The sequence below is a fragment of the Anthonomus grandis genome, chromosome 7, assembly GCF_022605725.1.
Source record: "Anthonomus grandis grandis chromosome 7, icAntGran1.3, whole genome shotgun sequence".
Taxonomy (NCBI): Eukaryota; Metazoa; Arthropoda; class Insecta; order Coleoptera; family Curculionidae; genus Anthonomus; species Anthonomus grandis.
In genome coordinates this window covers 1,750,111-1,775,457 of record NC_065552.1, presented here as the reverse complement: position 1 = coordinate 1,775,457, position 25,347 = coordinate 1,750,111, and the positions used below count along the sequence as shown (strand labels likewise).

The 25,347-nt window shown below is 32.6% G+C and overlaps 3 protein-coding genes across 4 annotated transcripts; 2 read left to right on the top strand and 1 right to left on the bottom strand.

Moving 5' to 3' along the window:
* The first annotated feature begins 2,513 nt into the window (after positions 1-2,513).
* On the top strand, positions 2,514-4,974 carry LOC126738709 (uncharacterized). The gene is made up of 2 exons (XM_050444148.1): positions 2,514-2,964; positions 4,003-4,974. The coding sequence occupies exons 1-2, from the start codon at positions 2,675-2,677 to the stop codon at positions 4,889-4,891; spliced, it is 1,179 nt and encodes a 392-aa protein (XP_050300105.1). The 5' UTR covers positions 2,514-2,674; the 3' UTR covers positions 4,892-4,974.
* LOC126738710 (uncharacterized) lies at positions 3,027-5,318 on the bottom strand. Of its 2 annotated transcripts, none has more exons than XM_050444150.1 (2): positions 4,982-5,318; positions 3,027-3,926 (listed from the first exon to the last, which is right to left on the bottom strand). In XM_050444150.1, the coding sequence occupies exons 1-2, from the start codon at positions 5,112-5,114 to the stop codon at positions 3,112-3,114; spliced, it is 948 nt and encodes a 315-aa protein (XP_050300107.1). In that variant the 5' UTR covers positions 5,115-5,318; the 3' UTR covers positions 3,027-3,111. The 2 variants fall into 2 exon arrangements, with proteins under 2 accessions (XP_050300107.1, XP_050300106.1); XM_050444149.1 differs by having other exon boundaries at positions 3,027-3,929; positions 4,982-5,312.
* Positions 5,319-5,490: 172 nt separating this feature from the next.
* On the top strand, positions 5,491-12,623 carry LOC126738711 (pupal cuticle protein G1A-like). The gene is made up of 3 exons (XM_050444152.1): positions 5,491-5,644; positions 5,847-6,083; positions 12,400-12,623. Exons 1-3 carry the CDS (start codon positions 5,630-5,632, stop codon positions 12,466-12,468), a joined length of 321 nt encoding a protein of 106 aa, XP_050300109.1. The 5' UTR covers positions 5,491-5,629; the 3' UTR covers positions 12,469-12,623.
* Positions 12,624-25,347: the final 12,724 nt, after the last annotated feature.

Below are 25,347 nucleotides of genomic sequence, written 5' to 3'. Positions count from 1 at the left end.
TGTAACGGTTATGTTGATTTGGTGCACCGTAATTATTTAATTTAAGCAAAAAAATTATGAATGAGAATTTAATAAATTATTGTTTAGATTGCATGCAATAATAAAAGTGAAGAATTTTTTCACTTTTTTTTATTTGACTTTAAATAATTTCGTTTTTCTCAAGTTTAAGTGAGAATATCTTGTAGGCCTTTGAAGTTATGTAAAAGTTGTATTAAGGTTTTTTAAAGGAAATTTAATTCTTATTAAGTTTGTTTATTAGGAAAAATATCATAGGATTAACAGCAACTGAGATATCAAGCAAAATATCCAAGGGGGCGCATTCGGTCACATGTGATTTTATATAAATTTAATTCCACGATATCTTAGAAACTGTTAAAGTTACAGAAGAGTTGTATAAGACTTTCTTAAAGGAAATTTAATTTTTGTTAAGTTTGTTTATTAGGAAAAATATCATAGGATTAACAGCAACTGAGATATCAAGCAAAATATCCAGGGGGCGCCTTCGGTCACAAGTCACTTTACATAAATTTAATTTCACGATATCTTAGAAACTGTTAAAGTTACATAAAAGTTGTATAAGACTTTCTTAAAGGAAATTTAATTCTTATTAAATTTGTTTATTAGGGAAAATGTCATTTGATTAACAGCAACTGAGATATCAAGCCTAATATCCAGGGAGGCACCTTAAATCACAAGTGACTTTACATAAATTTAATTCCACGATATCTTAGAAACTGTTAAAGTCACATAAAAGTTGTATAAGACTTTCTTAAAGGAAATTTAATTCTTAATAGGTTTGTTTATTAGGAAAAATATCATAGGACTAACAGCAACTGAGATATCAAGCAAAATATCCAGGGGGGCGCCGTCGGTCACAAGTGAATTTACATAAACTTAATTCCACGATATCTTAGAAACTGCTAAAGTAACATAAAAGTTGTATGAGACTTTCTTAAAGGAAATTTAATTCTTATTAAGTTTGTTTATTAGGAAAAATATCATAGGATTAACAGCAACTGAGATCTCAAGCAAAATATCCAGGGGGGCGCCTTCGGTCACAAGTGACTTTATATAAATTTAATTCCACAATATCTTAGAAACTGTTAAAGTTACAAAAAAGTTGTATGAAACTTTCTTAAAGGAAATTTAATTCTTATTCAGTTTGTTTATTAGAGAAAATATCATAGGATTAACAGCAACTGAGATATTAAGCAAAATATCCAGGGATGCGCCTTCGGTCACAAGTGAATTTACATAAAATTAATTCCACGATATCTTGGAAACTGTAAAAGTTACATAAAAGTTATATAAGACTTTCTTAAAGGAAATTTAATTCTTATTAAGTTTGTTTATTAAAGAAAATATCATAGGGCTAACAGCAACTGAGATATCAAGCAAAATATCCAGGGGGGCACCTTAGGTCACAAGTGACTTTACATGAATTTAATTCGCTGATATCTTGGAAACTCTTGAGGTTACATAAAAGTTGTATAAAAGCTTTTTAAAGGAAATTTAATTGTTATTAAGTTTGTTTATTAGAGAAAATATCATAGGGCTAACAGCAACTGAGATATCAAGCAAAATATCCAGGGGGCACCTTAGGTCACAAGTGACTGGTATATAAATTTAATTCCACGATATCTTAGAAACTGTTCAAGTCACATAAAAGTTGTATAAGACTTTCTTAAAGGAAATTTAGATCTTATTAAGTTTGTTTATAAGAGAAAATATCATAGAATTAACAGCAACTGAGATATCAAGCAAAATATCTAGGGGGGTAATTTTTAATTAGCCTATACGATATCTTAGAAACTGTTAAAGTTACATAAAAGTTGTATAAGACTTTCTTAAAGAAAATTTAATTCTTATTAAATTTGTTTATTAGGGAAAATGTCATAGGATTAACAGCAACTGAGATATCAAGCAAAATATCCAGGGGGGCGCTTTCGGTCACAAATGACTTTACATAAATTTAATTCCACGATATCTTAGAAACTGTTTAAGTTACATAAAAGTTGTATGAAACTTTCTTAAAGGAAATTTAATTCTTATTAAGTTTGTTTATTAGAGAAAATATCATAGGATTAACAGCAACTGAGATATCAAGCAAAATATCCAGGGATGCGCCTTCGGTCACAAGTGACTTTACAAAAATTTAATTCCACGATATCTTAGAAACTGTTAAAGTTACATAAAAGTTGTATAAGACTTTCTTAAAGGAAATTTAATTCTTATTAAATTTGTTTATTAGGGAAAATGTCATTTGATTAACAGCAACTGAGATATCAAGCATAATATCCAGTGAGGCGCCTTAAATCACAAGTGACTTTACATAAATTTAATTCCACGATATCTTGGAAATTGTTAAAGTTACATAAAAGTTGTATAAGACTTTCTTAAAGGAAATTTAATTCCTAATAAGTTTGGTTATTAGTGAAAATGCCATAGGACCAACAGCGACCGAGATATAAATAATATTAATTATTTATTTTTCAATAGATTACCACATAGCTAATTAAGGCTACGGTTATAGTGCATGCGTGTTCTGACGAACTGGCGTTCGGCCGAAAACGTCAGAATTCTTGGTCAGAACAAAAGTGGTTAGTTTGTTTGCGTATTGTGACGAACTGATTTTAATTTTTACTGGTTTTGTTGCCGTCGCAAAATATCCGTGATGGATGACGTGGACGATTATCTGTTTTTAGAAAGTCCTTTGTTAAAAATGTTGTTAATGAATGAAAGGACTATATGTATAAACGAAATGTTTGCTTCAAGGAATATTAATGGTGAATTTCACACCCTATTTGAAGAACTTTTACGCCAACCAGAAAAATTTTTCGAATACTTTAGAATGTCAATACAAACTTTCAACTATATCCTAGAGGGGATCGAAGAAAGTATAACTAAGCAATCAAACTTTCGAGAATGCATATCAGCTAGAGAAAGATTGGCCCTAACTTTGAGGTAAGTCTGTACTTAGTAATACTTACAAATACTTCCTTAGTTGATTGTCAAAGGAATAAAACTTCTTATTTCTTATCTACAAACCATATTTTTTAAATACAAAATAATACTGTTAATACATTTTGAAAAAGTTTATACGAAATCCTATTACGGTCCAGGGTTATGTGAGGAAAAAAATGTTGCTAAGTCTGTGTAGGTATTAATATTGTCATGCTCTGCGGTTTCTACACTGCTAGGTCCAGAAGGGGTAGTCAGGAGGGAACATGAAGAAGTCGGCCTAGTGTTATGCATTGGCTCTGAAGATTTATTGTAATATGAATAGTGTGAAGATGGATAGGTGTTTCCACAGCTTTTTTGTTGTTGAAAATATTGCTCATCGCAAAATACTTGCTGCAGCTTATTTCTCACGATCATTTTCCTCTCTTCTGGCACATTTTTAAGGTATGGCAACAAGCTCATCAAAAAATGATAATCAGCATCTTCTTGGTCTACTTTCTTGGTAACCGGAGCGTTTTTCTTTTTAAATTCCTCCAACTTTTTCTGTTCAATTTCCAGAAGCTTGGAAAAAGCACTTGACTTTGCAATTTTGGCACGTTTAGTCTGAGGAGTTATGTCGGGATTGTCGGGGGCTACACGCTGTGATTGTGACCGAAAGTTTTTCTCTGTTTTGGAATTACTTGATGCAATTGCGCTCAACTGTGACTCATCATCCAAGTCATCTTCACTGCTATCATCGAATTCTCCAACATCGTTTTCAAGCTCTCCGTCAGCCTCGGGTTCTGGAATACTACTTTGCATAATTCTAGGGGCGAATTGATCTTTCAGAAACAGCATAGCTGTATAATACGGCCATGTCGATTCTTTTCCTCTGCCCCCTTCTTGGCCCGATCGAGTTTCTGTGCATTTTTTAAATTCTTTGCGATAGGTGTCTCTTAGACCACGCCACTTATTTTTGACAGTTTCTACTGAAATAAAAAAAAATTTAATAGAAGATGTTCACTTTAAAATTTTATTATTATCATATTATATTTTTTTTAGGTATCTATCTACGGGGATGTCTTTTAGGGCACTCAGTTTTTCATATAGAATTTCCCATAGTGCAATACGATTAATTGTTTATGAAACATGTCTATCAATATGGAATAGCTTTCGGGAAAAACACATGCCTATGCCTACTACAGAACATTTAAAAGCTATAGCAAAAGACTTTTTCACAAAATGGAATTTTCCTAACTGCGTTGGCTGCATTGACGGAAAACATATCAGAATTAAATGCCCACAAAATTCAGGATCGTTATATTATAATTACAAACAGTATTTTTCAATAGTGTTACAAGGAATATCGGATGCCAGTTATAGATTTGTGACTGTAGATGTGGGAGCTTACGGAAAGCAAAGCGATGGAGGCATATTTTCGCTTTCGAACGTTTATAAACATTTAGAGCAAAATACGTTTAATATCCCAGATAACGACTATATACCATCAACAAAAATTATGGCGCCCTTTGTACTATTAGGTGACGACGCTTATCCGTTGAAGTCGTATTTGTTAAAACCATATTCAAAACAGAATCTTTCCCGTGAAGAACGGATATTCAACTACAGATTGTCTAGAGCTCGGCGCTGTATTGAATGTGCGTTTGGGATATTAGTTAGTAAATGGAGATTTTTAAAAACAGAACTTCAGATGTATCCTGAAAAAGTTGACATTCTAGTGAAAAGTGCAACCTTATTGCATAATGTAATTATCGACATGGAAGGAGTCCCAGTACTGACACAAGAACAACATGGTCTCAATAAAAAGACATCTGTTTCAAGGCGATACAATCGCTACGGGGCAACAGCGGCTCAAGTAAGAGACATTTATAAAAATTACTTTTGGAGCCCAGCAGGGGCGGTGCAGTTTCAGTATAACATTTTTAATTAATAATTAAACCTAAATTCCTAAACTCATTTCTAATTTAATGTAAGTACTATGGAATATATGTAATATTAATGTACCTAATGTAATACTTACGACTTGTATTCATTTCCTGTGCAATCTTTTCCCATTTTTGTCGAGATTGATCTCTATTATGGTAACTTTTGTCCTTCATGTCCCATAAACTTTTGTTTTCAAGAACTAAACTAATTAATTTATCCACGTCCATACTTTTACAATTCAAATTCGCATTTACATTCGTCCGAAAAAACAAAATTATTTGAAAGATCTATTCTTCTGACGAATTCGTGCGGGTTCGGCCGAACAATTCGCTCCTAACGTAACCACTATAGTTTGCTGCTGTTTATTTGTTTGTTCGCGCGTGTTCTGACGAGTTCGTCCGAACGCCAGTTCGTCAGAACACGCATGCACTATAACCGTAGCCTAAGAAACCGTGATCATCGAAAATCACACTAGCAACCATATAAGGTCCCAAAAAGGTCTCAACAACAAGATTCAATGTCTCTTAACGACGCCGTATTACGTAAAAATCGTGTTTTTCTGCACATCTAACTAATCAATAGCAACCGCATATGGGTAATTCAATGTTGCTTCACATTATCCTCATAAAGCCGTCAAGATTTTGCAAAAACTTGGGATGTTGTTTAAGCATATAAAACGGCCGGTTCTGATGGTACCGGTCTAGTATCTCTTTTGGTTCCACGTGTTCTTTATTTATTAAAAATGTTGAAATTGATCGTAAGTATTCAATAAACGAATTTAGTTTTAGTTCTATGTTCAAACTTCAATAACTGAAAATCTAACTGGAATATTCCCTTCAAATAAAAAACATGACATTCAGTAGAAAATTCTTTATAATTCTTCCTTAAGGTCCGAACCAATCTAAGCAAAACTTCTCACTCTCAGCTCAATTTAACTAATGTAAATTCATTAATTTCAGATTTTCTGTAGCTGCTTACTGCTGACCCACTCAGCCCCTAATCCAGCGTGGGACCTGCACAGCCCACTCATAATAACCCACGCGCCCATCATCACTCATGTGCCCATCATCGCCCATGAACCTTTAATCAAGCCTATAATCGCACATGCGCCCATAATTAAAGATTATGCGCCCACGGTAACTTATGAACGGGAGCCTATTATTGCGCCCATAATTTCCCATGGGCATATCGTTAAGGTAAGTAGTGGGTGGAAACAGTGTTTTATTTTTTTGGTATTAAATGGGGTTTCTTGACCTTTTATTGATACAAATGAATGTTTTAGGGTCTAGGCCCGAATTATTTCTAATTACGCGTTAATATAATGGTGCGTTGTCATGTTATTTGAATATGCAATGTACCGGGTGGAGTTTTTAATTCTTATGGCTGCAATCATCGGTTTGTTGTGGAAAAATCGTAAATTTCTGTGGACGTCATTACATTATAAATTAGTACAATTTTTAAGTAAAACTATAAACGAGTACAATTTTTCAAGGAATTTTATAAAACATTGTACTTTTCTTTAAATGACAATATAAAGGTTTATATTTTTTTCAAACTGAACTTGCTTACAATTCAATTTGAAAATTGTACATCTTTTGATATTACTTGAAAAATCTCACACCTTTATAATATCGTTTAAAAAAATTAACTAGTCTTTAAAATAAGTTAAAGAATTGTATTCGTTTATAGTTTTAATTGAACAATTGTACTGGTTTATAAAATATCTTGAAAAATGTACTTTTTTACTTGCAAAGGTTGTACATGTTTTTGGAATTACATAAAAATTGTAATGATTGGCGACATTTTTTTAAAAATTGTACTGGTTTATAATTACAGATATTAAGCCTCATACAATAATAATAAAACTATAAACAAGTACAATTTTCAAGGAATTTTATCAAACATTGTACGTTTTTTGAAATGACAATATAAAGATTCACATTTTTTTTAAGTAATATGAAGACATTTATCATTTTAAATCAAAATTATGAACGAGGACAATTTTTTAAGAAATGTCGCAAATCAGTACAATTTTTAATGAGTTAAACTACAGGGTGTTTCAAAATTCACTACATATATTTTAAGGGCGTATTCCTGAGGTCAAAATAAGACTTTTTTTTCCTATAAATATGGGTCCTAAAATGCAGCGCCTTCAAGCTACAGCCACCGCAAGAAGTGTAAAAAAAATCGATTTTTTTAAACTGTGTCTACAGTTTTGCATCAAATTTAACGAAATTTGGAATACCCCCGTTATTTTAGGCGGTCTATTTACTCTTTATCTTAGAAAAGGCGTAAAACTAATTTTAAGGGGTAAACTGAAGGAGGTGCACACTTTTGACGGCCAAAATTTTATGTACGCATACATTTTTTTAAAAATTAAGCTACACCAGAATATGGACCATACAAAAATCTAAATTTTATGTCTCTTGCATTTTTTTGATAATACAAATAGTTTTTGAGAAAATCACCGATTAATAAAAGGCTACCAATAACGTAATAATTAAAATTTAAACAGATAATATTAAGTAGTATTAAGTTTTTTAAGTGGCACGATATTTAACAATAAATAGGTAGACTGATTGTTGAAACTGAGGTTTTTTCAATAAATTGATGAACAATTATTTACATTAAAGAATGACGGTTTATAAAAATACAAAAATTGGCTAAAAAATTATTTAACATTTATTAACATAATAATTTATTATTTTTTAAATAAACAATAAACTTCTGAGAAACAAATATTTTTTTATAAAAAGTGCTCGAAATGCGCACCCCCCGCTGCAATACAAGCCTCCATTCGTTTTCTCATAGATTGTCTTACTCGCTCTAAAATTCCGGGAGTATTTCTTATTGTTTCAAAGGCATCAATAATTATTTGCCTTAGGACCTCGAGCGAAGGCACTTGACCAGGATTATAGACGAGGCTTTTTACATATCCCCAGAAAAAAAAATCCAGAGGATTGCAGTCCGGGGAGCGTGGAGGCCATGGTATTGGGCCTGCTCTACCAATCCATCTCTCAGGAAACACAAAGTTCAAATAGTCACGCACTGTTATACGGAAATGAGAGGGAGCACCGTCATGCATAAACCACATGTTCGCTCGCACATTTAAAGGTACATTGTCTAGTAGACCGTTTAAATGGTGCTGTAGAAAGTCTAAATAAGTGTCGCCAACTAAAATTCTAGGAAAAAAGAAAGGACCAATTAACTCATCTCCCACTAAACCTGCCCATACATTAAGGCTAAAGTGCTCCTGGTGGTGAGATTGCCTAATTTCGGGCGGATTCTCTGCTGCCCAAACATGCACATTGTGAAAATTCACCACCCTTTCCCGCGAAAAATGAGCTTCGTCTGCAAATAGAATACTTGATAAAAAATTATTATCTCTCGCGGATCTCTGAAGTAACCACCTTGCAAAATGTAAGCGCCTTGGGAAATCTTGAGGTAGCAAAGCTTGAACTCTTTGAATATGGCATGGATACAAGCTATTTTCGTGCAAAACCCGCCAGACAGTTGCATGAGAAACATCCAAATTCCGAGCTATTTGTCGGGTGCTTAGGCCAGGATCGTCGTCGATGGCATTCAAAATTTGCTCCTCTGTCACTGGGTTTCGTGCTTGTTGCGGCATGCCTGCATTGTTCCTGGGGGTCCGAAAACTACCGTATTCCCTAAAGGGCCCCACAGACTACGTTCTTGTACGACATACTTGCACGACGTACGTGTCGGTTCGTGCAAAAACGACGTAAAACGGAAGTGTGTGGTCATTTCGGGCTGTCTTGTACGACCGATGAAAGTATTCTGATTTCGTTGATTTAAGTCCGTGGGCTTGTACGATGAGCAAAGAAGTCGGAAGTGTGTGGCGTAAACAGGTTTAAAGTACAATGGTTTTTGCAGATGCGTAGATACGAGGCGGCCAAATTTTTTTTAGTAAAGTTCGGGTAGCTGTTGCACTTTTAGTAATTAGAATGACGGATCTTCGCCAAATAGATCGCAAATTCTTACTACAATTTATTGAACTCTATCGTACCCTTCCATGTTTGTGGAAAATTAAGTCGCGGGAGTATAGTGATCGTAATAAAAAAGAAAAAGCATATGAACTACTAGTAGACAAATTAAAGGAAGTGGATGCTGAGGCCACAAAAGAGACTGTAAAGAAAAGGATTGATGGTTTAAGAGGAAGTTACAGAAGAGAACTAAAAAAAGTTAAACAATCCACAAGCAGCGGGAAGTGACGATGTTTATACACCTAACTTGTGGTATTTCGAGGAACTTTCATTTTTGAGTGATCAGGAAGTCACCCGATCAGGCGTATGTAGTTTGCAGGATGAGGAGGAGGAAGACAACATGAATGACAAGGATAACAATGGTACTCAGGAAGAGAGCAGGGAATTCTATGAGGTAATTTATAAATAAATAAAATTGAATTAATCCCTTAAGTGCTAATTTATTTCGTATCCACCTAAACAATTTGAACATTTTGTAGGACGAAGTAAGCCAGTTCATCCAGTCGCCACAATCTTCATCTATTGATGAAAGTCTTCCGAGAACTAACTCCCGACCACAATCAGCTGCTTCAACGTCCCGCTCGATTACAACCCCAACAGTCAGAAGAAAGAAGGCAAAAGTTTCCGCCTCGGTTTCTGGAATTTCTGCCGATGACATTTTGATCGATGTTCATAAAAAATTAAAAAATGAAGATGCAGAAGATGAATTTGCTGTAGTCGGCAAAAACGTGGCTTATAAACTACGAAAATTGTCAAAAGAAACGGCAATGGTAGCAGAAAAATTAATTATGGATTTACTTTTCGAATCCCAGTTGGGAAATATTGACAAATCTTCGGAAATAACTATTACCCAAAAGGGGCAAGCTGTACAGCAACAGACAGCCAGTTTTACAACACTACAACAGGTTCATAACCCTGTTCAGCAAGGACAAAACATGGTAAATCCTTATACTACAGGAACTTATTTTGGACATTACAATCCTAATGATAGTTTTAATTAATTAAGTAATAAGTTAAGTTGAACTTTCTGGACATTTATTTAATTATTCTGTTTTAAATGTCTTTATCTTTTTTGATATCTGCTGTATTAAAACGATAACAAAAATATATACATATTGACTGACATGCTGGTGGTATGTTTAATGTTCCATGTTTCAGCTTGTCATAAAAAGCAGTGTTTTCGATAACGCCACCATCAGACACTCTGCCATTTGTTCCAAAATGACAATAAATGAACTGATAGTTTGCATTTACAACTGCCAAAAGCACGAGACTGTGACTGCCCTTATAGTTATAAAAATATAAGCCACTATTATTAGGTGGAACTATTCGCACATGTTTACCATCCACCGCTCCTAAACAATTTATAAAATTCCATTTGTTTTTAAAATCTGTTGCTATAGCTGTCCAATCATTTTCCGTTTTGGGAAAATGAAATTAAATAATAATATATTTTTTGTATAACTTATTAATGGATGTCTGCAAGATGTTCGAATGAATAACGTTTATTTTCCATTTTAGCAATGTTAGCGTTTAGAAATAAAAACTACACTTTAAATCTAAAACGGGAAGTAAACTACTGGAATTAAACAAAGTCAACAATGACAATAAATTTATTTTACACCAAATGTCAAGCAAGTTAAAAAATGTCTAAAACAAATACTCACAGTCTACTACTAAAACCTCAAAAATAAAAATGTCAGCAATTGCGAAACACTGCATTTGATTTTTGATTTACGATATTGCTATTCTTTTATTCACCGGCGATTTTCTCAAAAACTAATAGTCGTATGAAAAAAATGCAAGAGACCAAAAATTTACATTTTTGTATAGTCTATTTTTTGGTGTAGCTTAATTTTTTAAAAAATTTATGTACACATAAAATTTTGGCCGTCAAAACTGTGCACCCCCTCAGTGTACCCCTTAAAATTAGTCTTACGCCTTTTCTAAGATAAATAGTAAATAGACCGCCTACAATAACGGGGGTATTCCAAATTTCGTTAAATTTGATGCAAAACTGTGGACACAGTTTTAAAAAATCGATTTTTTTTACACTTCTTGCGATGGCTGTAGCTTGAAGGGGGTGCATTTTAGGACCCATGTTTATAGGAAAAAAAAGTCTTATTTTGACCTCAGGAATACGCCCTTAAAATATATGTAGTGAATTTTGAAACAACCTGTATAAACATAAAGGTACATTACTGTTCTCGAGTAGTTATATAAACCAGTAAAATTTTTAAATAATATTAAAGACATGTACAACTTTGCAAGTAAATAAGTAATTTTTTTAAGATATCTTATAAATCAGTACAATTATCTAATTAAAAATATAAACGAAATTTAAAGACTAACGTTGAGTTGTGAAATTTTTCAAGTAATATTAAAATATGTACAATTTTCATGTCAAACGTAAGAATGTACAATTTTTATGAACAGTACAGTTTTTCAAGAGATTTTACATGCAAGTATAATTTTACTGTAAAATTGTAAGCGAGTAAATTTTTTAAAGAAATTTTATATATATATATATATATATATGTACAATTTTTTAAATGATATTAAGAAATGTACAATTTTCAAATAGAATTGTAAGCAAGTTCAGTTTTGGAAGTAATTTTATAAGCTGGTACAATCTTTCAACTAAACACGAGTACAATTCTTTCAAGTAAACCTGTAAATACGTACACTTTTTTAAGAGATTTTAAAGAATTGTACGACTTTCAAGAAAAATTAGTACGACTTTGTAAAATTAGTAGAAGTTTTTGAGTAAATCTGTTAACGAGTACAATTTCCCAAGTAATAATACAAAAGTAAGTTAAGTCATATACAATTTTTTTCTCGAACAACATTCAGTGAGTACAATTTCTCAAGTTATCTTATAGACCAGTACAATTATTCATTAATTATTATTTATTGATTTGACTATAAATTAATGTAATTTTTCAGTACACAATTTTTTTTATTGTTGTTTTAATGATTCTACAATTTTTCATGTTAATTTCAAATAATGTACAATTTTTCGAGAAAAACAAGACAGTTCGTATAAAAATTTTATGAATTAATACAATAATTTAAGCAACTTTAATGATTATATTACAACTAATTTTTTGCATTTTTCAACCTTCTGAATCAATTTAATGCAAATAAACAAAGAATTAATTAAAACATTTCACTTGTTTTTGATCAAATAAGCGATTGATGACGTCACGGGACCGCCATATTGGTTTTTGACCTTGTTAGCGGCCATTTTAAAAACAAATTCCTACGTGTGATACGTCATTAAAAAGGGAATTCTTCTGTCTATCTAATGACCTCGTCATTAATGGCCAACGGTATTTCATTACACTGTGGTTTAACGAAATTTTAAAATTTGCCATTACATGTGTCAACCCAAACCGCATGTCTTTTGTTTAAAATAATCGATATTTTTGAGGTTTTCGTGCGTAAACGATTTGCCTAATTGCGACAAAAAAATTAAATTTTAATTAATTTCTGTTTTTTATTTCAGACTATTGTGACGTCACCGTCCGTATTACAGGCCTACGCTCCTACTTGGTCTTACGACGGATTTCACTAGGAATTCTTATGTATTTTATTGTTTTTTATGTACCTGGAATAATATTTACTTAAGGCATGTACAATTATTTAAATATATAATAGCCGTAATACGATTATTGTAGTACAAAGTATGCTTAAGGTTTGTTTATGTAAATAAAGATTTATGCAACTTAATCATGTTTTGAGTCATTACGAGGCCCAAATTTGAAAAGATAATTGAGTTAGTCTTATGAAATAAAAAAAAAATATTGTTTAGAAGATATTGTCAAAGGTTAATACCACTCAAAGCAAAAGTGCCAGAATTATTAATTTTTTTGAGTAGTGGTCTGCAAGGACAATGTATCATTCTCAAAGTGACCACTCGCTTCAAAGTCCAAAAACTAATTGGGTTATTCTTATGAAACAAGTACGAGCAAAGCTCGATAAATAAAAAAAATAAAACTCAATAATTTAAAAATTTGATCCAAACCAATCATTAGAAGTTTTTTCCCCTAAAATTCAATATTTTAAAAGTTTGTTAAAAACCAATAATTATTTCTTAAATAAATTCCAAATACCAAATTTGAATAAAATCGACCCATAAGAAACAAGTTTTGGTTGTCACGTAACTCTAAAAGTCAATACAGTGAAAGCTCTCTTTGTGGACAGCTCCTATAAGCGGACATCTCTTTTAACCGGACAAAGTTCCTGGAACCGAATTTCAGCATATCATTTTCAATGTTAAATGCATTCCGATTCTCATAAAACTAACTTTTTTAATTATAACAGTATTTTTGTCACTAATATCATCGCCAGTAGATCAATTTCCGGCATTATATTGCAATGATTATGTAATTAATTCCATGTACATAAGAAGTCTGTTGTCTTACAGCAATCCTTTTAAAAGTGTGTTATTATTAAATATTAAATCAATTCCAGGCAAGTAAAGGATGATTTTTAATCATAAAAATGTTGTTTACTATGGTCATTTATAATTAAACTATAGAATTTGAAATGTTATTGATCTGATGATTATAGAATTAATTCCGTGTACAGAAGAATTGTATTGATTCACAGAAATCTTTTTAAAATTATGATATTTTTAATTACTAATTAATCGATTCTAGATGCATAAAGGTTGGTCTGAATGATTCAATTCAATTTTTTAAAACTGATTCTGGGATGTTTATTGAAATAAATAATTTTAAGATACCCAAAATTTAATTTAATTGATTATTCTGTGCTTGATACTTAATACTCAGAACAGAATTATCACCTTAACCTTAAACAATCTAATTTAGTGAAACATCTGAAATTGATTATTTGATTTTCTAACATTTTGTAAGATTAGCAAAGTATGATCATAGTGATAATAAGATTGTTAAGATTAAAATATCAATTTATCCACCTGGAATTGGTTAAACAGTCTAAACAATAGGGATTAAGTAACCAGTTTTAAGGCAAATTTTTAACATAATGATTCAGATAAACCTTTATTAGCCTCTAGTCGAATAAATAATCATAATCTTTTATTATCCCGTAATTAATTAATTGTTAGGGATCATAACGATAAAAATACTATTATGATTCAAAAAAGTAGCTTTTATACACATGAACAACGTCAAATAGTCATGCATACATAAATTGATTACACAATCATCCTAGAATCAATATTAAATAATTGATTCAGACGAACTTTTATCTGGCTGGAATGAATTAATTAATTATAGAAAATATCATAATTTTAAAAAATTGCCGTGATTCAACACTCTAATAATACGAAGAAATATAACGTAATTATCGAGTTTTTTTGGATAATACAGATATCATTTTAAAGAAAAATACAAAATAAAATTTTAATTAATTAATTAATCAATTCCAGGTGCATCATGGTTTATTTAAATTATTTTTTTCAATTTCTTAAAAATGATTTTGGGTTTTTTTGAATCATAATTTTTTTATTAGTACAATTATTTTTAATCAAGATTAATAAAATATATTATGCTTCATTGATTCTGAGATGCCCAAGTAATCAGTTTCTATTATGGTGAGTATTCAAATAACCCCACACCGATAAGAGATAAATTTAAATAATCAATATCAAATCATGGTTTATCTAAATCACCCTAATCAATTTAATTTAATTCCTGGTTCATAACAATTTTTGTCATGATGATATATTTGACAAAATTATTAGAGCAAAGTACTTTGAGCGACTTGAATATAGTACACCTGTTTTACTCAGAAACAGTAAGTCTTCCGTAAGCCTTCTTCTGATGTCAACAGGAGAGCAGTCAGTAACATCCTGCTCATTCTAAATAAACAGATTGAGACTCTAGAAACTATTGCACCAGACCAGTTTGTATTTAGACTTTGGTGAAAAAATTCAAATTTCAAACTCAAAAATCGAAAAAAGTGTACTTTCCAGAAACAGGGCTCAGAGGCAGATCGTTGAGTTATTACAAGAACAAATAGGATCCAGGGATATTCCACAACTTATACATTAGTATCCATCCTACTTTATTAACTTTTAATTTTTATCATGGACTTATAATGTAAATTGTTGTTTTTCTGTTTATTAATCTAAATCTATGATGATATGATGATATTTATAAACTAAACAATTTAAGTCGGTTGTTTCATGTTTAGTATCATAATTGAATTTGTATTGCACCAATTAATTCAATAAACATCTCAGAATCAGTTTTAGAAAATTGAATAGAATCATTCGGACAAATCTTCATGCACCTAGAATTGATTATTTAATTATTAAAAATATTATAATTTTAAAAAATATTTCTGTCTGAGTCAATACAATTCTTGTGTATACAGAATTTAATCGATAACCATCAGATCTATAATCATTACACAAGAAGATCTAAAGATGCCTAGTACAGACAAAGCAGGTGTGATCATCCTTTTATTTTATATTAAATGTGTCTGAAGCCTGTGACTTGTAATTCAATTTTTTACTATTTAGGCCGATTTCTTCGAGAAAAAATAAACCATTTCTTTGAATATTCAAACGTAAACCATCTGAGTGAACGTCACTAAAAATGAACTCAAAAGCTCCAAAAGCGGACGCTCTTATAAACGGACGCGGACACTAGATTTTCTATATTTGATCAAAAAATCTCCCATAAGCGGACGCGAAACTCTAATACCCGGACGATTTTTAGTTCCGCTTATTGCAATGCACATATCTACATACATACAATTCGGTAATTCCCCGATTTATATTAGGTGATTCTCCATTTACGCATTTCGTTGGCTAGCCAGTATGTAATCCTGTGGTTTATCTTCAGTTCAGGCAAATTCATAGTTGATTGAGATATTTTATTATTGTAACTGTAAAAAAAAAAGATGCTCTCGTTAAAGGAAAAGAAGTTGTTAACGTATTAGACAGAGAAAGTGTTTCAGTTCGTCATTTGGCAAAGAGGTTTAATATAGGGAAAACGCAAGCAGCTGAAATTGCCGAAAATAAGGAAGACGTCAGGAGTAAATGGCAATCAGGAACCAATATAAATCAAAAGAAGGATTTTTTAAAAAAGGAAGGTTTTGCTATAGACAAAACATGTTTTGAGCGGTTTGTGAAAGCTAGAAGTCAGAACAATCCAATCTCAGGGCCGTAAGTGAAAATGAAAGCTAAAGAAATCGCCATTACATTGGGCTATAATAATTTCAGTGCGTCCGACGGGTGGCTGCAAAAGTGGCGCAAGAGACATAGTGTGAGTTTCAAATGCATATCTGGCGAAGCTGCTGCAGTAAATCAAGTTGATGTGTCACACTTTTTGGAGAAACTTCCGTCCATGTTGCTTGGCTACAAACCAGAAGACGTGTACAATGTAGATGAAAGTGGACTTTTTTTTCGCGCATTGCCCGACAAAACTCTGTCCCTTAGGCCTACCGCACACTGGCAACTTTTTAATCTCGGCGATTAAATAGTTTTGTCACTAAAAATTATTGCAAATCTATTTACAACGCCCAATGATGACTGAATAGTTGCTCCGCAACCTCAGTCGAAATGGATTTCCTAGAAACAGCGTGCGTTTGTGCTTTGATTTTAAAAAAAACGTCGTCAAAAAGGAAAGCGAAAATTTTGGGTCCATCCTCTGATAAGTAAAAGACTTCTAGATGGGCAATTTTATAAATTGTTCAGCACTTTGAGGGAACATCCAAATAAATTTTTTAATTATTTCCGTATGAGTATACGAAGCTTTGATGAGCTTCTGGTGTTGATAGGTCCTCATATTTCATACCAGAATACACAATTACGAATGTGCCGCCACAGGAAAGATTGGCCGTAACTCTAAGGTAAGAAAAAAACTCATTTTATCGAAATATATTTATTACGAAGAAATATATTAGTATTATAAGCATTTAATGTAATTCAAGCAGAGACGACATTTCTGACTCATCATCAATTTGCTGTTGGGACGTATTTGCATAAACCTGTACCTGTCCTGCGGAAAAGTCTGAAATATGGTAGGAATATGTTGACGAGTGCAAAGAACTATTTCTATCATCTCCATAATGTGATCCTTCTGCACTAGTTGAAGGAATATTTACAGCAAGACTTTTGGCAGTATTTTGGTGGTGCAAAGCATTTGCTTCATGGGAAATTTGATTTTGGCTGCTTCCCGACATACGAACGCGTCTTATCACATTCAGGATTTCCGTTCGTGCAATAAATTTTTGGTCTTCATTAAATTTTTTTAATGAAGGGAGTAGACACAAAAGAAAATATTTATCTTCGTCAATTTCATTCTCTGTATCCTTTTTTTCCCTCAAAATCTGAAGCAGAGATTCCTCATATGTTTTCTGATGAGTTTTCTTTTGGTAAATTTTCTTTCTAGAATGGTCAGTCTTGGCACCAGTACGAAGTTGCGTAGCTTCACTAGCTTCTGATTCTTCCTCTCTGGTTTCTGTGTTATCTTCCACATCATCAGTACCTTGTTCGAGACTGTTGTAACTAATTCTGCTTTCTATAGAATCCCGCAGAAATAAAAGCTGCTCAAAGTAAAGATATTTCCTTCTCTCTTTAGCCCCAGAACCAGAGGCAATATTCTTTTGAGCATCGTACTCTCTTTTAAAACATGTCCTAAGATTTTTCCATCTTTTTTGTAACTCGTTACCTAAAAAAACATTATGTATATGATATGATGTATAAAACATGATGTATATTAGACAATTTTTTTTTTAGGTATTTAGCAACGGGAAATAGCTTTGCATCACTACATTATGAATATTTACTTGGAATTACAACGATACGAAAAATTGTAAAAGACACATGTGAGAACCTTTGGGAATGTTTGGTGCCACTCTATATGCCAAAACCGGATCATGATGACTGGACAAGAGTTTCCAATGAGTTTAATGAGAAAACACAATTTCCCAATTGCATCGGAGCAGTAGACGGGAAACATATTAGAATAAAAAGACCTGATAAATCTGGGTCCGAATTTTTTAACTATAAATCTTTCTTTTCTACTGTTCTTCTAGGCATTGCAGATTCCAATTATAATTTTATATATGTTGAAGTAGGATCTTATGGATCGACAAGTGATTCCAACATATTTAAACAATCGGCATTTTCGCATTTGCTTGACAAGAAGGAATTAAATTTTCCGAATGAAAAAAATCTTCCTAATGATGAAAATGGAAAAGCTATGCCGTTTGTGCTCGTGGGAGATGAAGCTTTTGCTCTCTCAAAATTCGTTTTGAGGCCATATCCAAGCAGAAATTTAACCGTAAAATAACGAATCTTTAATTATAGACTTTCGAGGGCACGTAGAATGATAGAATGTACATTTGGAATTTTAGCCAACAAGTGGCGTATACTCCACAGGCCTCTAGATACCCAAGTTGAATTTAGCGACTCCATTACAAAAGCATGCTGTATTTTACACAATTATGTGAGAAAACTTGATGGACTAAATTTTGAAGACACCTTTTATGAATGTCCATTGGAAGATATTCCTGCTCTTGGACCAAGGAGCAACAATGAATGGTATACAGTTAGAGATTATATTGCAAATTACTTTATTTCTCCTCAAGGGTCTGTTCTTTGGCAATATGATAAGATTTAAAAATTTATGTTCTGGTCTTTTGTGAATATACAGGGTGTTTTTTAAGTTGAGGTTTTTCTTTTAACACTAAGTATATAGAACGCAAGAAAATAAGAACTTTTATAAGAATAAAATTTTGTCTTAAATTGTCTTGTTTCTGAGATACAGGGTCTTCACGTTTTACATTTTGCCAACTTAAACACACTGTATTTTGGAGGAAAGCAATTTCGATGATAAAAAATGTGATTATAAAAAACTTTATTTTTTATTTAAATGCAATGAATATTTTCATTATTTGGCAGAACAAAAATTTGTAATTTTTTAGGCCATTTTTATTTAACATGTTTTTTCATTCATAACCGAGAAATCGATTGTTAAAAAAAAAACTTTTATAATTTGTGCTTTAAAAACGACATTTTGTAGGTCAAAATAAGAACAAAAGTTCCTATAAACAGATGACCTAAATTGCTTAGTCTCCTAGCAAAATGAAAAATTTTTACACCCTGTATCTCAGAATCAAGACCTTTTTGGACAAAATTTCATTCTTATAAAAGTTTTTATTTTCTTACATTCTATATAGTGTTAAAATGTAAACCCCAAATTTAAAAACACCCTGTATATGTTTGAATAATTCTGTAGGTATGTTGAATCTGTGACTTGATAAACATAAAATAATTTGGTAAAACTTACCTTTTTCATTCTTTTCCTTATCCCCAAGTTCATTCCAATTCTCAATGAATTTTTCACATAATTCAGTCCATAATTTTTTCTTTACATTTTTATCTGAATATTCTTTTTGTTTCGTATTGTACAATGCTGGTCGTTTTTCGACTTCAGTAATAAACAATTCAACATCTATAGCAGCCATTTTTGTTGTAATTTGCCGGCTTATCGACAAATATTAACTACAAAGCAACTTTTTTCAAAGCAAATCACCAGTGAGCGCGATCCCGTTTAAAACAAGCTTGTTCTATTTTATCAGCAACTGTTTCGTCTCTCAAAGAATCCAACAGGTTGGAATTTTTTAGTTGCCGCAACTAAATAATCACCTGTGTGCGGCAGATCATAAATATTATTGTGTTCTATTTTTATGATTAATAAGTTGCCTATCTAAAGTTGCCAGTGTGCGGTAGGCCTTAAAGGAGAAACATGTGTGGGTGGAAAGTTGTCTAAAGATAGACTAACCATTTTATTCTGTGCAAATATGGCAATTTGATTTTTTTTTAAATTCTCGTACCATGTATTGAAGCATTTATGTTTTTATATGCGTATACATACATATAGCATAAATACATACTTTAAAAATGTGGCGAGTTTCTGTTTCATTTTCCTCATGATTATGTATTACCTCATTTCCTCGTGATTATATACCCCGTTATTTATACTCTGTACTCACATACTCTCTTTTAAACGGACACCTCCCATAAGCGGACAAAAGTTACGGAACCGTGAGTGTCCGCTTATGGGAGCTTTCACTGTATTTTAAAAATTATCAAAAAATTTATAATTATACCCTAAATCAAACCCAAATACCAAATTTCATTCAAATCGAGCAAATACCCGATTTGGTAAAAGATATGCACATATTCGGATTCTCCAGAGTCTCTTGAATAATTCCATACCAATTTCAGGAAGTTCTGAGCTATTTTAGGCATTTTATCAATGAAATTCGGAAGCAAGTCCGAGCCGATTCATCCACGTTGACGCCATGTTGTCAAAACCGGCATTAAAATCGCGCGTAGACGTCAAAATCAACCATTTTCAGACGATGATTTCGGGTATAAAAAAAGGTTTTTAGCTTATGATTTGTATATGGAAAAATAGATTAAAGTCTTAGGAACAGTTAGACATCAATTCTGGACCGTATCCAATCGGTTTTAGTAGTTAAATTTCGATTATAAAAAGGATCTTTTTTCGGCGAAAATCGCCGTTTCCGTTGCCATGGAGACGCGGCCATGGGCAGTAGCGCATGGCCGCGTCTCCATGGCAACACTGATGAATTGAGAATTCATCAGTGTGCAGGGTGATTTTTGGCGATTTTTTCTAGGGTGCTTGTAAAAATAGTGAAAAAATGAAATTTTCGTATGTTATAGTAAAATGAATGGCGCATCTGCTCGATTGGTTTTGGTTTATCTATAACTTACAGGGTGCTCACAATTAATTTCCAAAGTCAAAAATTCATAACTCAAAAACGGTTTTACTTAGAAGTACGGTTAATATTGCAAAACATTCTTCTTGTCGCACGCTACAAGCAGCCCATAAGCCATTTGGCTCTAGGGGGCACCACTAAAAAGTTATTAGGGCTGGAAAAAAAAAGTGTAAAAAAGGGTATTTTTGACTGAGCACTGCTCACCCTGTATAAATGATAACGTTAAACTTAACACGCCGTTTTATTTGGAAAGAACGGAGGTGTGATTAATCTAAATAAATTTTTTTTTAATTTTGCACCATAAAAATTTTATCCCGAAAAAACTAAAAAAAATCAATTTTTTGAGGTTTTTTTGATTTTTCTCCCAAAAGAAACTATTTTTTGAAAAAAATTTTTTAATAAAATTTGTAGCTCCCAATAAGGCGAACATATCTTCTGTGAGTCATTATTTCCGTAAAGATACCGTTAAACCGTCAGAGGAGCTAGAAGATTACACATGTCTACAACTTTGGACGTTAAAAAACAATACTTCCCGTATGCTGAGAATAACCAAAAAATATACCGCACTGTCTCACGCAAACTCTAATCGATCTGTAGAGTTTCATAATATTCAAAGAACCGTTACGATCTGCATCGAATCAAGACTGGAAAAATTGGACAAATTTTTTTTTTTTTGACTTTAAAAGCATCCTAGTCCTAAACAAAAAAACAAATGAAAATTTAAAAATAATCATGATGTAGCCCTATATTTCTTGATTATAAAAAGTTAAACATCTTTTCTCTCACCTAAATACAACCTAAGTTACAAGCACTTTTGTCGGGCGGGTCCGAATTTTGTGCGAAAACTCCCCTGCGGGAGAGCCCCACCAATTATAATAAAAATTATAATAAAAATAACAATAAAAATAAAATTAAATTAATAAAAATAAAATTATAACAATTATAATAAAAAGAATAATATTAAGAAGAATATTCTTTAGAAAAATTGGTAAAGGTTTACGCCAGACAAAGTAAAAGCGCTAGAATTATCAATTTTTTTAAGTAGTGGTCTCCAAGGTCAATGTATCATCTTCAAAGTGACCACCCACTTTAAAATCCAAAATCTCAGAAACTAACAGGAGTATTCTCATGAAATAAAGAACCTAATATTCAGAAGAACTTTGTCAATAAACAACTGAATCTTTAAAAGACTTTTATGTAAAAATTCTCACAAAATCGAGGTTAGTTTGTACGCAACTCCTATGAGGTTACAATGACAAACCAACGTTCATAAATCTGATTTAAACCCTAAAAGGAGTTAATCAATATAATTACAGTGTTCCAAAGCCAGATGTATGCACGTCTGAGAATTCATCCCTTATTTTGTTTTTTAACGTACTGACAGATGTTTTTTTTTTGGCATTATGTTGGCCCTCCCACGCCTTATTAACCAATTAAAGGGAACCCTTTTTTTCGTACGAAATCTTTTGTGTAAACAAATTACTGTTTGTAATGCGATAAACGTAATGGAATTATCTAATTCATTTTAAACTAAACATTGAACTTGACTTAAAGGTATGGGTGCGCCGGTCATACTAATAATTGCACGTCCATGACCAAATTATTATTGAAATTAAATGGGAAACGGGCGATTATCATTAAAACCGAAAACGTATGATGGGCAGGGAATACATTATTAATGGAGCAATGGGTTGTTTGAACAATCGATATCGATTCCGAATGGAATTAGTGGACATCGGGGGAGTTTTTCCAAAAACTTGACTTTAACATTGAACGTCGCTTTTTTTAGGCGTTTTATCGTGAAACAAAAGATCAAAATAGTTTTCCTGTAAATTCGAATTGAGTACCACCCAAAGTAAAAATTGTCTTTAGTGATATTGTGTAAAATATGCAGAAAAATTGATGCCGAAATCATTGTCGTTCTTAAGGTGACCACTCACTTCAAAGTCCAAAATCTCAATAATTATAATTGGGTTATTTTTATGAAATAAAAAGAAGAATATTCTGGAGAATATTCTTTAAAAATATTATTCAAGGTTTATACCACTTAAAGCGAAAGATCCAGAATTATCAATTTTTTTAAGTAGTGGTGTCCAAAGACAATGTATCATCCTTAAGGTGACCACTCACTTTAAAGTCCTAAATCTCAATCACTAATTGGGTTATTCTCATTAAATAAGAAGAATATTATTTAGGAGAATATTCTTAACGAACATTATTAAAGGTGCATACCAGTCAAAGCAAATGTTCTAGAATTATCAATTTTTTTAAGTAGTGGTCTTCAAGGTCAATGTGTCGTTCTCAAGATGACCATTCACTTCAAAGTCCAAAATCTCAATAGCTAATTGGGTTATTCATATGAAATAAAAAGAAGAATATTCAGGAGAATATTCTTAACAAATATTATTAAAGGTGCATACCAGTCAAAGCAAATGTTTCAGAATTATCAATTTTTTTAAGTAGTGGTCTCCAGGGACAAGGTAGCATCCTCAAGGTGATCACTTACTTCAAAGTCAAAAATCTCAATAACTAATTGGGTTATTTGTATGAAATAAAAAGAAGTCGCTTTTTTATGCATTTTATCGTAAAACTGTTCAGTCAAATATCAAAATAGTTTTTCTGTAAGTTCGAATTATGTACCACCCAAAGTAACAACAAAATTAATATTTGTTGAATATACGATAAATTCATCAATGTGATAAGTACTCTTTTTCAGCTAATTTAGACACATTTTGTGATATAGGTAAGGCTGGAGGAGAATTATCTGCATCCAGGTTGTTCTGTAAAGAATTCTATATCAGAATCCTTTCTTCGTAAATATTCTGATATTAGTCTGATTTGAAAAAAAAACATTTTTAAATTTAGGCATATTTTTATTCCTAGCTTTGATCTTGCACTTTTTTTCTGTAAAATCCATGTGCTTCTTATCTATTTATACGCCTAACTTTGTTAAATAATAATTTTGCATTATCCTTATGGCCTGATTATGATGCTGTTCGTTCAACCATCTAAAATGTTCAATTAAATTAGAGTAAAACCTTTCTACAGGAGAATTTGAGTTGCTGTTTGTAAAATGTATTTGACAAACTTTGTTCCCAAAAATCGTCGAGTTTTTTTAAATTTTTGAATTCCCTTTCTAAATTCAGGTTGTATTAGTGGTTTTATTGGTTATTTATGGCAGATTGGTAAAACCATTTCATGAACCTAGGGAATAATGGTTAGTACTAAACAAAGGAAACTTTAGACCATAAGCAATTTTAGATGTTAAAAATCGGAGATACCTAAAGTTGACTAGAAATTCTAGTCGATTTAAGTGAAAGATGTGATGCTAAAGAAAAATCTAATGTTAAAAGTTATCAACCTGTAACTAAAAGGACGATAGCCTGCCAGACTGATCATACAGAAAAACCAGACCCGGAGGTTCTGACGTCACCGAAGGACAACACAATGAACAAAGATGAATGGCATTACGTGGTTGTATCAAATATCCCACCTCCGTATACCGGAAATCAGCTTGCACACTTCATCAAAGAAAAACTGGGAACGACGGACTTTATCCGATGTTTTCCAATGCTAAAAACCAAGGACATTGCACATTCCGACTTCAAAATTGGTGTGCAGAACTTAAATCACTTAAAGCGGCTGAAGGATATTAGTATGTGGCCACCGGGCACTCTCATAAATTCATGTTTGGAAACCTCTAAAGCGCCAGTCCAAATAAATAGTACCACCTCGCCCAAATCTAAGCCTTCCCAGTCTAAGTTTAAGCCTCACTCTCCAGACAGCCATAACCTGCCACATCGCTCAGTTCCATCAACATCTGCTACAATATCCAGAGACGTTCAATCTTTGAAAATTAGTTCTGATAGGGAGGCCATTGCTGCCTCTAAATCCCTTGCAACAGAATTATTAGAGGCTGATTTTATCACCGATAATAATTCAGTGGCGAATAAAGCAGCAAATATGGACCCGTTGACTCCACCAATAGTGCGACTATCAAGAGACTCAGATGCGACTGGTGGTCGCTATTTATTGGCCAGACTGAGAGACCCTTCCATCTTAAAACCTCTTAGGCTATTCCTTGCCTATCTGCATGATCAACCCTCCAGTGTGTGTTTTGAAGGACATACCAACACCGGCATCCGATTGGCACTTGCATCAGAGGGACTTCCTGGTGACGTGGACTCTTTGCGGAGGCTCTACTTTCGGTCCCATGATGTCTATGGTATTGGTCCAACTGAAGTTGGAACAGATCTGTCGGCCTTCAGGTCCTTCTTCTCATTAGAAAAGCTGCTACGCCTTCCAAAAATCAGAGAGAGTCATAGCAATTATTATTCTGGTGGATCTCCCGCCAGGAATAAAAATTTTTAAATGACTTGACGCGAACAGAGGATCAGGCACCCTCTGAAATACTGGACAATGGCAAGCTTAGTATTTTCTTTCTAAATATTCAGTCCTTAAGACGTAAAACTAAATACCTTGCAATCTTTTGTACTTGGTAACGCAATAATTGACGAAGTTGATTCTGTAAAGTTTTTAGGGCTAACTGTTGATAACTCGTTAAAATGGGACACACATATTGACTCTTTATCAAGAAAATTAAGTTCCGCCTGTTTTGCGTCAAAATCAATTTCTAAGGAGCTTAGCCTGTCTACTTCTAGAACAGTTTATTTTGCCCTTTTTGAATCGCACCTTCGATACG

Bases quoted from the DNA above. Each gene is read 5' to 3' on its own strand.
- LOC126738709 (XM_050444148.1), top strand. From the start codon at position 2,675: ATGGATGACGTGGACGATTATCTGTTTTTAGAAAGTCCTTTGTTAAAA. The intron at 2,965-4,002 runs GTAAGTCTGTAC...TATTTTTTTTAG, and splicing joins AGATTGGCCCTAACTTTGAG to GTATCTATCTACGGGGATGT.
- LOC126738710 (XM_050444149.1), bottom strand. From the start codon at position 5,114: ATGGACGTGGATAAATTAATTAGTTTAGTTCTTGAAAACAAAAGTTTA. The intron at 3,930-4,981 runs GTAAGTATTACA...TTTTTATTTCAG, and splicing joins ACAGGAAATGAATACAAGTC to TAGAAACTGTCAAAAATAAG.
- LOC126738711 (XM_050444152.1), top strand. The intron at 6,084-12,399 runs GTAAGTAGTGGG...TTTTTATTTCAG, and splicing joins CCCATGGGCATATCGTTAAG to ACTATTGTGACGTCACCGTC.